Consider the following 17,751-nt stretch of genomic DNA (forward strand, 5'->3'; position numbering starts at 1 on the left):
TCGTTACTTTCCTCTCTCTCCAAGTGATTCTGTTGCTGCTTTTATTATGTTACTTTTGAGTTTTTCCCAGCTTTCCTCGATGTTATTGTTTTCTAAGATTCCATTCTCAGCAATTTTCTCTGATATTCTTTTTCTGTATAAGTATTCCGTGGGTTCCATATTTAGTCCTTCAACTCTAGCCCCAAGCCCAGATAAAATGTAGAGGGTGATTGGCAAAGTTAGCAACCTACCAATTATAAAAACGAATACTGCTCAAAGAAACAATGTGAAGCCTCGGAACCGGATTAATAATATGAAGACGACCACGGCAAGAAATAAGGACACGAGAAAAACATCAAAAACCCAGATGAGAATAACCACTGGGAACATCATATCGCTTAACACTAGTGATCAAGAAATAAACCAAGAGCTAAAGGAGAAAAAAATAAAAATATGCGCGCTACAGGAAACTAAAAAGAGAGGAAAATGCCAGTCAAAATTAGGGGAATATATACTAGTCCATGTGGTGAGACCGCTCCCATCTGAAAAAAATTTCTGATTCGGTTTCTTTGTGGATTCCTATTCAAAAATGTCCCCTTTAAACAAATCTGAAGGGTGCCGGGCGGAATTTTTGGGCAGAAATTGTTTAAACAATTTTTTTAAACAAATACAAAAGATCACGTTTTTTTACCCCGGTACATATATTTTTAAGTTTTGTGGGTCATTCTAAATAATAAAGGTATCTTGTAAATTTTCTCAAAAATTGATAGTTTTCGAGTTATAGGCGTCTTAAAATCTGAAAAATGCGAAAATACGCATTTTCGAGGCCTAAAAACTCATATTTAAATTAGTATTTTTGAGGTTGTCAGATACTTATATTGAAGTTTAAACATTCAGCTTCAAGATTCTGAAGAGTGGTCGCGTCTAACTTTAATTTATACCGTTGTTTTTTAATTGTTAAATATGCGTGTTTATCCGATTTTTTTGCCGGTGCGGCGCGCTCTATTTCAAAAACCTCCTATTTTCCTCCGAAAAATATTTTTTCTAGATTCTTTGTGATATTCTAAATAAAATAAGTTTCTTGCCATTTTTCTCAAAAGTTAATAGTTTTTAAGTTATAAGCGATTTAAAATCCGAAAAATGACAAAAAACGACATTTTTGGATTTTAAATCGCTTATAACTTAAAAACTATTAACTTTTGAGAAAAATGTCAAGAAACTTATTTTATTTAGAATGTCCCAAAGAATCTAGGAAAAATATTTTTCGGATGAAAATAGGAGATTTTTGAAATTTAGCGCGCCGCACCGGCAAAAAAATCGGATAAACGGTATAAATTAAAGTTAGACGAGATCACTATTCAGAATCTTGAAGCTGAATGTTCAGTCTTCAATCTAAGTATCAGGTAACCTCAAAAATACTAATTTAAATATGAGTTTTTAAGCCTCGAAAATGCGTATTTTCGCATTTTTCAGATTTTAAATCGCCTATAACTCGAAAACTATCAATTTCTGAGAAAATTTACAAGATACCTTTCTTGTTCAGAATGACCCACAAAACTCAAAAATATATGTTTCGGAGCAAAAAAACGTGATCTTTTGTATTTGTTTAAAAAAATTGTTTAAACAATTTCTGCCCAAAAATTCCGCCCGGCACCCTTCAGATATGTTTAAAGGGGACATTTTTAAATAGGAATCCACAAAAAAACCGAATCAGAAATTTTTCCAGACGGGGGCGGTCTCACCACATGGACTATACTAATCTACAGTGGAGTAGCAAAAGAAAACAGGTCCAAAGAGGGTGTAGCCTTACTAATACACCAATGATGTCAAAATAACATCAAATAGTGTATACGTATCCGAAAGGATTGTCGCAGCAAAAATAGGAATGAAGAAGGAAGACTTGAACATCATCGGAGTTTATGGCCCAGAAAATAGTAAGCCCCAAACAACAAGGGAAATATTCTATGATCAATTGCAACAAGTAGTAGATCAAGTTAAAGGAAAGTTTTTAATAATAGTTGTATTATTTATTTCATATCTCGGTGTCAAATGAGTAAATACGTTGATACTAACCTGCTTAGCTTATTGACCCTTTCACCGATACTTTGGAACATCACCAACCCCAGGGGAATGCCAATGATCGCGTAAAACATCGTGAAGAGTTTACCGGATATGGTGCTTGGGGTGGAGTGGCCGTAACCGATCGTGGTCAGGACCGTAGTGGCGTAATAAAACGCGCCCGTAAACTTCCATTGCTGTCCGGCCCTGTGCGGCTCCGATTTCAGGACTATGGTTTCCATTATTCTATAGTCCTCGTTACTTATATTATATTTCCTTCTTATAATATTTTGTATATCTGCAAAAATGGCATAATTAAATTCTATTGCAACAAAATATTGAGTTTTCTAAATATAAAAGTTACTGCACTAGATTAAATGGCACTCTTACTAAGTTTTGTTTAAAAAATTGAAATAATATGACGAGGACTATGATCTACGGAAAATGTACATTTAGAAAAATCCTATAAAAAGACAAGAGTTTAGGTACTCGAGTATAGTTTTTTGGAATCTTGGAAGTCTTACAGTCTTACATGGAGTTAGTAGGTGTAGGAAAGAAGTTAGTAATTAAAAGAAAGAGAGTACAAATTGCCATCATTCAAGAGACTAGGTGGAAAGAACAAAGGGCGAAAGAACTAGGCGAAGGATACAAATTGTGGTATGTAGGGAAAAGTAACACTAGGAGTTGAGTTGGTATAATTACTGATATTAAAATGAAAGATAACGTAGTAGAAATTAAAAGAACGGGTGATAGAATAATTTCAGTGAAGTTTGTATCTACTTGATAAAGAAGTATTGAAAGTTGTTGTGTATGCGCCTCAAAGAGAGCTGGGTTAGAACGAAAGAAAAGCTTTATATGATCAACTAGGAAACATACTGAGACGGATACGTGAAGAAACCGAAATGTCCGATAATCAGTTTGGCTTTATGTAAGACAAATCAACAACACATGCAATTTTCATTATAAGGCAGTCGATAAAAAATACAGAAATAAAGAAACAAATGCTCATAATATGATATTCATTGATCTTGAGAAAGCATATGGTAGAGTTAAAGGTTGTGAGCGACATGTATAAGGGAGTAACAACTAGTGTTACAGTGTTACAGACATGTGTGGGAGATACTGATAAATTTAATGTGAAAGTAGAATTGCACCAAGGCTCGGTGCTTAGTCCTTATTATTTAGCCGCCGCCTACGAAAAGTATAACTCCGAAAAATGCCGGTAAGAGTAGAACTTTCAATGAACGCCGGCGAAGAATATTATTTTTGATTATATGATTGCGAAAATTATAATCCCTAATAAAGTGTTTTTTTAAAGCGAAAAAATTTATTTTTTGAGGAGTATCAGCAAAAAACATCATTTTGTTTTTGGGTCCACGAAAATTATAATTTACTAAAAGTTCTCAGAAATAATTGTTTTCGTCGGCAGACACAGAAACAGAAAGGGAAATAATTGTTTTCGTCAGCATCTATTATGAACTTAATCTTTTCGTTATAAGTATTTTGGGAGTTATAATCTTCGCGGACACGCATATAAAAAAGAATTGTATCGCCAACACTTATCAAAGAGTTATTATGTTCACGGGAAATGTATCATAGGTATTTACCAGCGATTTATTCTCCATAGTTTTGGATCAGATAACAGCGAAAGTACATAGTAACATTCCCTGGTACTTAATATGTTGATGATGTAATATTAGTAGGAAATAATGAAAGCGACTTAAAACAAAAACTGGAACAATGGAGACAAGCTCTTGAGGAAAAAGATTTAAAATTAAATAGGACAAAAACAAAGTATTTCGAATGTTCGTATAAAGATGATGTTACTAAAAAGAAAATTAATAAAATTGTATCTTTGGATGATAAAATGATTGTGAAAAGTAAGTTTTAAGTACGTGGGCTCAGTATTACAGAGTATTGGGGAAATATATGCAGGTGTATGAATTATAATTTGGGTTGAATGGATGAAGTGGAAGGAAGCAAGTGTTATGTTCCTGTGACAGAAAAATTCCAATAAAGCTGAAGGGAAAATTCTAAAAAACAGCTACAAGACCAGCTATGATGTACGAAACTGAATGTTGGGCATTTAAAAAAAGAGGAGCATTGAATGCATGTGGTGGAAATGAAAATGCTTAGATGAATAGGTGGAGTGTAGTGTAGAGGTAGAATGAGTTTCAGAGAATAATTATAGTAAGGGAAGTCTAGCGGAAATGAAAATGCTTAGATGAATAGGTGGAGTGTAGTGTAGAGGTGGAGTGAGTTTCAGAGAATGAGCATAGTAAGGGAAGTCTAGCTGTGGATTACCTTGTAATACAATTTTTCTTTGGTTTTCTGTTTTGGATTCGAGAGCATCAAAGACGGCCGCGCCGATGAGAAGGTACGTGAAGGTGCAAACGATTAGAGATAAGGTGCGAACGTTTTGCTTCTTCATTCTCTAGCGCGCGTCATGCTGGGGCCGGGGGGCTCCCACGCCGCTAGCTGCCCCCCGAGCGCTCCCGCTTCCTTCTCCACATCATACCTAAAACAAAAATTTCAATATATATTAAAACATTTTGTAAAAAACTGTAAAACACTTATTTTTATTAAAATCTTAATTATTAATAAATAAAAACCTCATACTTCACACAAACAAAATTTCTTTATTAAATGACTCGAGGCATGTATAACAGTCTAATGAATGTAGCTGAAATGACAACAGTTATTATATAAATCAATGGTCAATGGACAATGAAAATTAGCTTAAACAAAGAAGTTATTTTTGTTCTGATTGATAGACAACAGAAGTTCTGTCTGTTCATTAGATAAAATCTCACAGAAGAAAAAAATTGGGGACTACCAACAACAAGGATTCAAGGAAGGCAGATACACTACAGATGCTTATAGAATATATAATTCTGATTGTTAATAAATGCTTACAAAAAAAAACTACAGATGCAATCCTCATAATTACACAAATAGTGGAGAAATGCCACGAATGCAACATAGACATCACTCCACACCCTCTTCGTATACTTCAGACAAGCCTTTGACTGTATTGCTAGAAATATTTTAATTAATGAAATCAAAAATCAAGCTATACCGGCAAAGCTAATCAAATTAACAAAAATTACCATAGATAATTCCGAGCTAAAATAACAACAAAAAAATGTAGCATAAACGTAATTACAATAGAAACAGAAGTGCGATAAGGCGATTCCTGTCAACTACACTATTCAACATAGCAGTAGAACAAACAGTCAATGCCAGCTGAATTAAAGGAACTGTAGCCCACTCCTTGACACATAATATGTAGATCACATAGTTCTTATGGCAAAAGATAAGGAAGGATTTGAAGAAGCATTAACATTCCTGAATCCTGGCAGATGAAGCAGGAAATAAAAAAGGTCTAGAAATTAAAGAAAGAAAAACAAAATAGCTAATCTGTTCTAGAAAAGAAGATAGCAAGACGCGAAAAATCCAACTAAAACTACACTCTTGAAAAGGTTCAACAATTAAAATACTTGGAAGTAATTGTGAATGGCAAGAGTTGCCACCAGACCAGTAGTTACGTAGGCATGAAACAATGGGTGGAATGCATAAAGCGTAGTACCTGCTAATGCTTCAAGTATGTACTACATTTTTGAAGATTTTACTACACTTACAAAGCATTTGTAAGCGTAATAATGCTTTGTAAGTGTAGTAAAATCTTTTCAAAAATGTAGTACCTACATACTTGAAGCATTAGCAGGTACTACGTTTTATGAATTCCACCCATTGTACCTCACAGTTAAAATTGACGAAAGATTAAGAATATTCGAATGGTAAATCCTCAGAAGAATTATAGACCTAATAAAAATGGAAAACGGAGAAATGAGAAGAATGAACCATGGACTAAGAGACATAATGAAGGGAGAATATATTGTTAGATTTATTAAAGAACCGAGTCTGAGATGGCTGGAACACATAGAGAGAAGACAAAATGGCCTACTGATTAAGAAGTTCACCAGATGGAAGCCAGAATGATGATGATGATGATAAACGGAAAACAAATGTACAAAAAATTGATATTTAAAAAAAGTAGTTTAATATCACATTTAAATGTTTGTAATTTTTATATAATGGAATAAAGCAACTTACAAAAAATTATCAATTCGTTCACAAAAAGCGTTTGTATAGAAGTCCTACAAACATAAATTTTTAGACATATCCGCAGAAACAACCGCCTGACCATAATCTTTCCATTAAGAAAATTGTGTAGGTAAATGTTTTAGAAGCTTTCTTGGAGTGAATGAAAGGAACATCTTGGAGAGAATGAAAGGAACATTTGCAATAAACTGTAACCTATTTTACTCCGGTCAAAATGTATAAACTTAAATATTGTATAGGTTGTGTGGCCTGGAGCAATTTTATGCGTATCCAAATTATATTATGATCCTGCAGCAAATATTCTCGAAATGGAAAAGTGTGGAATCTCTAAAATGTTATGTATTCAGTATACAGGGTTGTTCAACCTAATAAAGTTGAGTTTTAGCATGAATAATTTGGGTAATTAAGACATAAAGTCAAATTTGTGTAAGTGGCGCACTTACAAATATTGTTTTAATTTATGATCTGGCCTATCTATATCCTATTCTTATTGATTCTTCTGATTTTCGATGATATTGTCCTTTTCATGATCATTTTTCAGTGCGTAACAAATGATAGAAAAAAAGGTTAGTCCGTGATAAATACACATAATATATAACATTTATTCTAACATGACATTTTAGTTAAATTTGACAGTTGTCACATTTTATTTTCAATTTGGAATAAAAACAAATCAAATGTGTTTCTTGCATTTATAAAATGGTATTTTCTTTGATTTGTATAGTCTTATAAATTATACAGATTATATTTGTAATATTATTATCTAATTAATAAAAATTATTTTTTTATTATGGCGCCATCTATCGACAACTAGAATAATCACCGAACTAGAAATAATTACCAAAGTAATCACCGACGTGCCTTTTTTTCTGTCATATACAATTTAATACGTTAGAAAGAAATCGAAAAACTGTGACGCACTGAAAGATGATCATGAGAAAAAGAATATAATTTTTTGATAAGTTCTGTATCTTGTCTATGTAATTACATTTCTTATACAGTCGAACCCGCTTATTAGAATACCGGTTTTAGGAATATCCCGGTTAGTGATGAGCAAAACAAGAACAAGACCAAGACCAGGCTAGTCTTGGTCTTGGTCTTGTTCTTGCAAGCTTGGTCTTGGTCTTGGTCTTGCAGCTAAAAGACAGTCTTGGTCTTGGTCTTGGTCTTGGTCTTGCACTAGCCGGTCTTGTTCTTGGTATTGGTCTTGCTGCAAGAGTCTTGCTGGTCTTGCTTTTTTGGTAGTAATAATGTGTACCCAACAATTTCGAATAAAATACACAAAAATCAAATATTTTTTTACTTTATTTAATATAATTAACTTTTTTTTATAAACTAACTAAAACATACTTTTTAGTAAATACATACATAGTTACCATACTTATTTATAAACCTAATACTATAATATAATAACTAATTCGAATGGGGACTTATACACGCTTAATTCTGTAATTTGTTATCTTGCAGTTCTTTAATTTTATTTAAACTACATTGCTCCCGTAGCACGAGTTATTAGCACTTTTTATTTTCACATATTTTTGGATTGAACACCCATTATGACATATAAAAAGTTGAAAATATTTGGATGTGGGTAGTAAAAACTAGAATTTAACACACTGAAATGATTTGCATGCATTTCAAGTGCGGCAAAGTGCGGCACATACTATTTGTAGTATTGGCCCTTTCTGGGGAAAAACTAGATTCTTCCAAATAGTTCTCAACTATGAAATCAGTAAAATTCTTCAAGCGTTTGTCATCCGGGATTTTCACAAACAATTCAACTTCCAACTTTCGTTGATTGTAAAAAATTAATCCAAAAAATAATTTTAAAAATTTCCCAGTATCGGAATTTTTGTCATTATATTCAGGAACTGAACCTAAGTTTTGGATTTTGCGATACCAAGCTTGACACATTACAATCGACAACCAGTTATTTTTTATTCAGGCCACAATTAGTCCTGTCGCCAGGGGGGGTACAACGGCCTTCTTAATTCAGATGGACTTACCCAAGTTTTTTTTATGTATTTTGACCCGTAGAACACGAATTTTTTGGGTAACAGTTGATCCGGATGTCGATAAGATTGTTATAAACAAAGAAGTTGAGGAATTACATAACAGCGATTTCTCGCAAAACAAAACATTTTTTTGTATTTTTTGGGTCATTCTAACCAAAAAATGTTCCTACAAGTTTTTTCGTAGAATGCATAGTTTTCGAGATAAACGCGGTTGAACTTTCAAAAAATGGAAAAATTGCAATTTTTGAACCCGAATAACGTTTGAATAAAAAATAAAATAGCAATTCTGCTTACCGCCTTTAAAAGTTTAAGCCAAATTATATCTGTTTTGAATATTTGCATTGCTAAAAATTTATTTTTTGATTGTTAAAAAAAGCTATAAACACATACTGTTTCCCGTGCCTAATACATGCGTTTTAATGCATGCTACTTAGAAATAGCCCCGCTTGCACTTTTACCTCTTCTACGTACTCGTTCGATTTTAAATGAGAAATCATTGAAACATCACTCAAGCACTAGGTGTTTATAGCTTTGTTTTAACAATAAAATAATACATTTTTGGCAATACAAATAATTAAAACCGATATAATTTGACTTGAACTTTCAAATGCGGTAAGCAGAATTGCTATTTTATTTTTTAATCAAAAGTTTTTCGGGTTCAAAAATTCCAATTTTTCGATTTTTTAAAAGTTCAACCGCGTTTATCTCGAAAACTATGCATCCTACGAAAAAATTTGTAGGAACATTTTTTGGTTAAAATGGCCCAAAAAATACAAAAAAATGTTTTGTTTTGCGAGAAATCGCTGTTATGTGATTCCTCAACTTCTTGGTTTATAACAATCTTATCGACATCCGGATCAACTGTTACCCAAAAAATTCGTGTTCTACAGGTCAAAATACATAAAAAAACTTGGGTAAGTCCATCTGAATACAGGAGGCCGTTGTACCCCCCTGGCGACAGGACTAAATGCTTTCACAGCATTGTGAATCCCTTTTCAAAATCTATTATAATATTTTTTGGTATTAATTTTAAATTTAACGACCTTCATTTTTCCTCGATTATGCGAAAAGAATTGAAATAAGTGTCAGTATTTTTATTAGACAAAAAAAAACGAAAACTACTGGTACATAAAAACCGTTTTTAATGACATTTTTTTTAATGGATTACCCTATCTATAATTACATTTTTTTATCTTACAAGTAATTTGAATTGTTCTTGAACTGTCGCCGTTTGAAAACTTGCCTTCTGGACACTTTGAAGGTTGAGAAAATGGAAACCGTTTGACCTAATCAAAACGACTTAAAAATATAACCAAAATATTATGTATTTTAAAAATTCGATATTGTTTAAGATTTATTACAATGTCAGTATATATTTTTGAACTAAAAAAATAAAGTTAAATAATAAAAAACCAATTTCGCAAAAAAGTGCAAGAGTCTTGCAGGTTGGTCTTGGTCTTGCGTAGTCTTGCAAGGTTCGGTATTGGTCTTGGTCTTGGTCTTGAATACCTGGTCTTGGTCTTGGTCTTGCAAACCAAAAGGCAGTCTTGGTCTTGCTGCAAGACCAGGATCCATTTTATGTTTACGGAGGATTATTGCGGTCGAAATTATTTTCTTTACTCATAACAGTTTTGCTTTTCTAATTTTTTTCATATGGAACTGACCCAGTGCGAACAAAACGAACCATTAATTTTTCAAAAGCTCTTGTGTTTGGCTTCCTTCGTTAAGGACATCGTTTTTGATATATTCTGGATGTAAGTAGACAATTTTTCGAACTTTCTCCTAATACCCAGATCATATCTATTAATTCTTCCATAGAAAAAATCATTTTTAAAATAAAAGGAGAGCCACACACACCAAAAAGTACATATATCATTTTTTTGGTAGGGGAACCCAAGCGGGGATTTTTGCAGTTACTCGAGCGCGTCAGATTATCATATGGGGAGAAACCTTGTACCCTGTAAATGTACCTCTACCATATATTGGCTCTTAACACAGGGGGGCTCTCGTTAAGGGGGGCCCGAAAAAAAAATCTATCCTTAGAAAAACTCGAAATTGTCAGATTAAGATAAGGTAAGTTAAGTAAATGCAAAATAGTGTATATTTCAAAAATCTAACGATTTGAGCGAGGCGTAAGGAAATGAGCGAGTCAAAAAGTTTCACAAAAAGAAAGCGAATATTTCGCGAAATGAACGTCAGATCGAAAAACTAGAAAATATATTTTTCAAAAATGTATCGAATAATACCAAACACGACCCCACACGGAGACGGGTGGGGGTATTTAAATTGTAAATACGAAACCCGCGATATTTCGCGAAATGAACATCAGATGAAAAAACTGCAAAATACAGTTATTCAATATTTTTTAAGGTACTGATATTGTACTCCTAGTTTTTACTAAAAACCAGTGTTTATTATTTATTAGTTTATTATTGTGAAAAGAAAACGTCAAATAAGAAAAATACACCACCGTACAATCATTTTGTGAGGTTAGCTAGCATGCGGTTGGTTTGTCACTTACAAGAGTCGGACTGAAGCTTTCGCCACCGCAGCTTAAAATGACTTCACACAATGTAAACACACCTTCCGATCTAACCAGTCCAGTAAATCAACGTTCAAATATCACAAACAGTTATGCTTCAGCCGCTTCACAGTCTTTTCCGAGTAAGACCCAAGCAATTGTATTTAGTTGTATCGATAATGCTAAACTGAAGGATTATTTAATTCCTTTGGGCACAATCATCAACCCAAAAAATATTATTTTTTCATCTAGATTATCTCATAATAGAATCTGCATGTATTTAGCAAACAAAACCGTAGTAGATAATTTCATGACACAACATGGCTCTATAAAAGTACTCGGCGAAGATGTAACAGCACGGAGACTTGTCTCTCCAGCAGAAAGACTAGTCTTGTCTGGTGTATTCCCGTCAATTCCTCATCAAGTATTAGTTGAAGAATTGCAGAATATCGGTTTAAAGCTTATTTCCCCAATAACATTTTTGAAAATTAGCTCCACTCTTCCCGAATATAGTCACATACTGAGCTTTCGGAGGCAAGTTTATGTAAGCCCTATAACATCAGCAATTCCAGATTCTATTCTAATAAATTTCGACCAAACACCTCACCGCATATTTTTGTCACAAGGTACACTCACCTGCTTTATTTGCAAAAATACAGGACACATATCATCCCAATGCAATAACAGTTCAGTAACGGAATCAACTCATATTAAGTCAAACAATGAAGTACCAAATCCAACAGATCCAACAAGTATATTACACAAGGTACCAAACACTCAGCAGTCATCAAGTTATCCATTATCAACTCCGAGCATATCACCTACACCTACAAATCTCCATGACCAAGAAATTACTAATACTCCTACTCATAGCAACACTTTCAATCAACCTCATTCAGCGGCAATACCGTTTTCACAAACTTCGGAGGCAATATCCTCCAATCTATCAGCACCTTTTCCATTAGATAAAACTGCATAAAACTCTAACAAAACTGATACATCACCACAATTTTCTGAAACAACCATTTCAACCAATCTTACAAATAAAACCTCAAGCATGACTTTTGCCACTACCAATGAGTTTGCTCCAGTACCTCCAAATGTAATAAAGCCACAGCATCTAAGTGAAAACTCTAATAGCACTTGCGAAAACGCAAGTTCTTCCATAAAACGCAGTATTGGTGAGATCGATACGCCTCCTTCAGACTCAGCAATTTCATCACAAAATCTGTTTGCAAAACCCAAATCATCTAAACCAAAAAAACCGCGCTCATCTAAAGTCCCATCTATACACGGGTAACTCTTGAAAATTTTGTTTATAATCATACCCCACCATTCGTTTTAAATTACCACCAATTGTCTTTACTTATTGATAATGTCCAAGGCTCCCCCGACACTATTAGCGTCGTTAAAGAATTTACAACTGATATGGCTGGTTTACTCTATCTTTTACAAAGCAGCTATCAATATGCAAATAATAGATCTACAAAAACCAAGTTTACAAAACTTCAAAGGAAACTACACAACTATTTAGGGAATGAGATTTCTGACTTAGACAGTGACTCTTCTGTAGACAATTGTTCAGTATCATCTAACTCCGAATCTGTTAACAAAATTCAAAGCGATACTTCAATGGAACATTGATGTATTTTTCCATCGTCTCCCTATGCTACAGCTTCTTTTATCTGGATATTTTCCAGATATTATTTGTCTACAGGAGACAAACTTAAAGACCAATCAGTTGTACAATTCAAAACATTTCACTTGTTTACCCCCAGCATGTAGCACATATTTAGCTGAACTCTACGCCATATACCGCGCTGTGAAACTTCTTAACGAGCTTACACTCACAAAAGCCCTGATCATAACAGATTCCCTTAGCTCTCTAAACTCATTAATACATATTTTTCCGAAACATCCTTTTGGAAAGTTGCTAAAATACCAGCTTTCCCAAGCTCATGAACATGGAATTAGCGTCCAATTTTTATGGGTTCCCTCACACGTCGGAATAACAGGAAATGAAGAAGGTGACAGGACCGCACGAGAGGCAATTTTAAGTGATTTTTCAGAGCCGATAGACAAGTGTGTTTCCAGTGACTTAAAAGCTTATTTTAAAAATAAAGTGTTGTTTTTGTGGCGAAATGAGTGGTCTCAAACTAATTCCAAGCTAAATAAAATTAAAAATAATGTGTCTCAGTGGCTCCCATCGTCGCGCAATAGACGAGAACAAATTGCGGTTACGCGTTTATGTCTAGGTCATACCAGATTAACGCACTCTTACCTATTCACAAAGAAAAATCCACCTATATGTGATCAGTGTAACGTCCGATTAACAGTCGAACACTTTTTAACAATATGTAGTAAATATGACCAAGAAAGACAGCGCTACAAGATCCCAAACGCTCTACCACAGGCTCTAGGTCAAAACTGTTCCTGTGACAATAATATAGTTAATTATCTCAGATCCAGAAACATTTTGTACAATCTGTAATTGTTTAATTTTGTTATTTATATTTTGTTCCGTCGCTAATAACCTTTTGGTGGATGCGACATCTTTTTCTAATAAAAAAAAATATTTTTTAAACATCTATCGAATGGTACTAAACACGACCGCCCACGGTGGTGGGGTGGGGGGTTATTTTAAAATTTTAAATAGGGGCCCCAAATTTTTATTGCAGATTTGGATTCTTTACATAAAAATAAGCCACTTTTATTTGAGACATTTTTCCAAATTATGGATAGATGGCGCTATAATCGGAAAAAACGATTGTTGGAAATGGAAAATTAAATTAAAAAATGGAAAGTCCCCACTAAAATGGAAAGCTTTACTTAACTTTTTTTAGTTTTATGACCTAATAATCACAACCCAATAGGTCCCCATAACGCTCGAATAACTGAAAACTTAGCATACTTTCCTCCCCTACTATTTCAAAGCGTACTATTCTACCTTTAATAATACAAGTGGCCTCTTACTTATTAATAATTGACAGTCTATGATTATCATTGCAAATTAATTTTTTGTCAATGGTCTCAACAGCAAGTGCATAGCGACCTATTTTTTTTTTCGATTATATGCTTTTTGGAGATGTAGCAACATTTCACAAAAATGGAACAGTGAATCGGCATAATTTTTATTACTATGCGTCAAGCAATCCCTACTTTTTAACAGTCATAATGAAACTAAGTGGTCTATAAATACTTGGGGTGGTATTGTTGCATTGTTGGGAACTATTTGATTGGCTCACATTTTTTTAAGGGACATGTGAATGGTGTTATATATCTGGATTTTCTGAATAATCATTTGCCACTACTTCTGCAAAATATTCTACTTAACTTTCGACAAAGAATAATATGGTTTTTACACGACGCGACGGTGCTCTACTCTAGTGCATCACACTGCTCTTATTCACAATCATATAAAGTGCACATAATAACTTTCCTGCAAGATGAGAAACGCTTCAATTGTCAGATTTTTGAAATATGCACTCTTTTGCATGTACTTAACTTATCTTAATCTGACGATTTCGAGTTTTTCTAAGGATATATTTTTTTCTTCGGGCCCCCCTTAACGAACTCCCATGTATTAAGATCCAATATATGGCCGAAGTACATTTACAGGGTACCAGGTTTCTCCCCATATGATAATCTGACGCGCTCGAGTAACTGCAAAAATCCCCGCTTGGGCTCCCCTGCCATTACAAAAATTGAAGGTAGGTACCTATTTCAGAAATTTGAAGAAATAAAAAAATATCTCGGAATATAATGAGTTTACAGAAATTGGCACAATAAGAAACATCAGAAGAAATGAATGGTTTGACCAGGAATGTAGAGAACAAATAGAAAGAAAGAATAAAGCCAGATTGAAATAGATAAACTTAGGAACAGCAGAAGATATGGAAACATATAGGAGAGCAAGGACAAAGAAAAGAAAATTAGAAGAAATAATGATGGACATCGAAAGAGAAAACATGAGAAATAATTCTAAACCACTATATAATTACTTAAAATTAGGAAAAAACCAAAACCGATGGTAGCCATAGAAGAAAACATTTGGATAAGACATTTCGAGGAATTATATACAGCAACAGGTGAGATGACACAGGAAGGGGACATAATAAGGATAAGACAGGACGAGAAGGAATACAAGGAACCTACATACGAAGAAATAGCAGAAAGTATCAAGAAGATCAAGAACAGAAAACCAGCGGGTTATGACAACATAAACGGAGAACTCATCAAATATGGTGGAGAAGCTCTAACTAGAAAAATACATGAATTAATTGTAACGATTTGGAAAGAGGAAAGAATGCCAGAAGACTGGAAAACGGGAATAATTATGACGATACCCAAAAATGGAAACCAAAAAATATGCAAAAACTATAGAGGAATCACCTTGCTAAATGTGACACATAAGGTCATGACGGGAATAATAAAGAACAGACTAGCAGAGCATACCGAAAAAATCATAGGAAATTACCAATATGGATTCAGAAAAGAAAAATCGACGATAGACGCTATTCACATAATAAGACAAATCATGGAAAAAGCATATGAACACAACATGGAACTGCATATGCTTTTTGTGGATTTTAAACAGGCCTTCGATAAACTAAAAAGAGGAGAACTAATAGAAGATCTAACACGCATAAAAATACCAGGCAAATTAATACAGTTAATAAAAATGACAATGAAAGAGGCACAAGCAGTAATTGATTTAGGTCAAAAGACAACAGAGAAGATTAGGGTCCAAAACGGAGTCAGACAAGGGGATGCCCTGTCAACTGAGTTATTCATTACAGCTCTAGACCTCTAGATTGTGCAATAAAAGAAGCAACAAATAACGGAATAATTAATAAAAATGCAGTAAAAATAGTAGGTTATGCAGATGATATGGTTATAATAGCCCGGGACAAAAGATCATTAATTAAGGCGTTCTCTGAAATAGAAAAAGGGGCAAAAAGAAGAGGACTAGACATAAATATGGAAAAAAACAAAGTACATGAACGCAAGCAGATTCAAGAAAACAAGACTAACACAAATGATAATAGATAATTACAGATTTGAGGAAGTAGATACATTCAAATACTTGGGAACGATGATTAGTAGAGATGATGAAAGAATAGACCTGAAACAGAAACTACAAGCAGGAAATAGAGCTTACCACAAAAATAGAAAAATAGTAAAATATAAAAAATTAAGCAGAAATACAAAGATGCAAATATATAAGACTACCATAAGGCCAGTGGTAATGAATGCCATAGAAACCAACACCCTAACGTTAAAAGAAGAAGAACAGCTGAAAGTATTTAAAAGAAAAATAATGCGCAACATTCTGGGACCAATAGTAATAAATGAAAACGAAAGAAGACCCTGGATGAATCACGAAATAGAACAATGGATGGAAGGAGAAAACATAGTGAAAGAAGCAAAAGCACGAAGAATAAGGTGGTATGGTCATATAAGTAGAAAAAGTGAAGATAATCCCATTAAAGTTATTACCAACTGGATACCCCCTGAGACAAGAGCACGAGGCAGACCAAAATCAAGATGGAAACAGCAAGCTGAAAACGACTTAAGAGTTATGGGAATTCGAAACTGGAAAAAAAAGTCTGAGAACCGAAATGCGTGGAGAAAAGTAGTGACGGAAACGAAGACACACCAGAAGCTTTGAGGAGACAGATTAGAAGAAAAGTGGACTGATCCCCCATGTCTTAACGGATAACTTCCACGGGAGTGTACAGCTTATATACATATAATGAGTTTAGGTATAGGAGATGATTCATAAAAATGAAAGCGTATAAATGAAATGTTTTAAAAACAAAAATATAGGAGTGTAAATTTAAAAATATGCGAAATTCGTAGTCTTTTTTGTAGTTATAGTGGTGTAAATTTAAAAATATGCGAAAATCGTAGTCTTTTTTTTTTGTAGTTCGCCCTGTATACCAATATTCATTAATAATTTCTTTTAAACCTAATTTGAAAACTAGAACACATTGTTTACCTTAATGTAAAATTAATCATTTTTTATGTATTCCATCTTTATATACAGGGTGTTTACTTCATAGCAATATCGAAATAAAAATGGTCATAACTTGTTAAATATGTATAGTAGCGTAAGAATAGGGATTATGAGAGGAATCTAGGAGTTTAATTTTTCTCAAAATTTAAAAAACTATACGTTAGCTACAAGAAATTTTAGATAATATAGCAACAATAATTGTATCTTTTCCCATATAAAATTTATAACAATAGAATTTACTACTTTCTGAGGTATTCTTTGACTTTTTAAGGATTAAAATAATTCCTATTTTATTTTTTTAAATTCTTATAGCAATAACCTATAAATCTCATTTTTGTTTAAACATATAAAATAACTTAAAATACTAATAGTTTGGTTTAAAAATTACGTATAAAATAAACTCATCATGTCTTCTTACGGAATCCAATAAAAAATCACAATAGTCATTGGAGCAATGACCTTATCTAATATATTTTCTTTTGCATGCATCGACACAGAACAAAGAATTTATGCGAAAAATTCTCGTAAGGATTTTCGCAACAAAAGTCATATATCGTGGATACGAATCGAAATAGGTTATTTAGGCTACATTTTTGTTTTTTACATAAATTTTTCGTACAAAATTAATACAGTATGCAGTGCCGGTTTAACCTAACTTTGGGCCCTGGGCGCTGAATATTTAGGGGCCCCCTTAATTGCTATTCGTTGTCAGATTTTTTTACAAGAAAACACATTCATGTATTTATACCCGTAAAATCCATACACAATTTTTAGAAAACAAGAAGAATAGCAAACGTAAAAATATTCCAAAAAATACATTTAAAAATGTATAAAAAAAATAGAAAGTTACACAAAACAACACATGGCAAACAAAAAAATATATTCTAAAAAATACATATGACAAAAATTAGATCACTTTTTTGCTTGATTAGGCATTAGCAATCTGTCAGATGAGACTATCACAATTCAGTTGCTCTAGGTCTTCATTTTCTATAATACAATAGTGATATGCGTCTAGATTTTCTTGACCCAAA

The 17,751-nt window shown here is 33.4% G+C and overlaps 1 protein-coding gene across 1 annotated transcript in view; it reads right to left on the reverse strand.

Moving 5' to 3' along the window:
- The window catches only part of LOC114344277 (two pore potassium channel protein sup-9), a 166,045-nt gene that overhangs the window by 141,954 nt on the left and 6,340 nt on the right, over positions 1–17,751 (reverse strand). Inside the window, exons 2-3 of the mRNA XM_050655385.1 lie at positions 4,342–4,555; positions 2,053–2,335 (exon numbers count right to left, since the gene is read on the reverse strand). Coding sequence (XP_050511342.1) covers positions 2,053–2,335; positions 4,342–4,468 — 410 coding nt within the window. The 5' untranslated portion in view covers positions 4,469–4,555. The remainder of the gene's footprint in view (positions 1–2,052; positions 2,336–4,341; positions 4,556–17,751) is intronic.

Source organism: Diabrotica virgifera, chromosome 7 (genome assembly GCF_917563875.1).
Source record: "Diabrotica virgifera virgifera chromosome 7, PGI_DIABVI_V3a".
NCBI lineage: Eukaryota > Metazoa > Arthropoda > Insecta > Coleoptera > Chrysomelidae > Diabrotica > Diabrotica virgifera.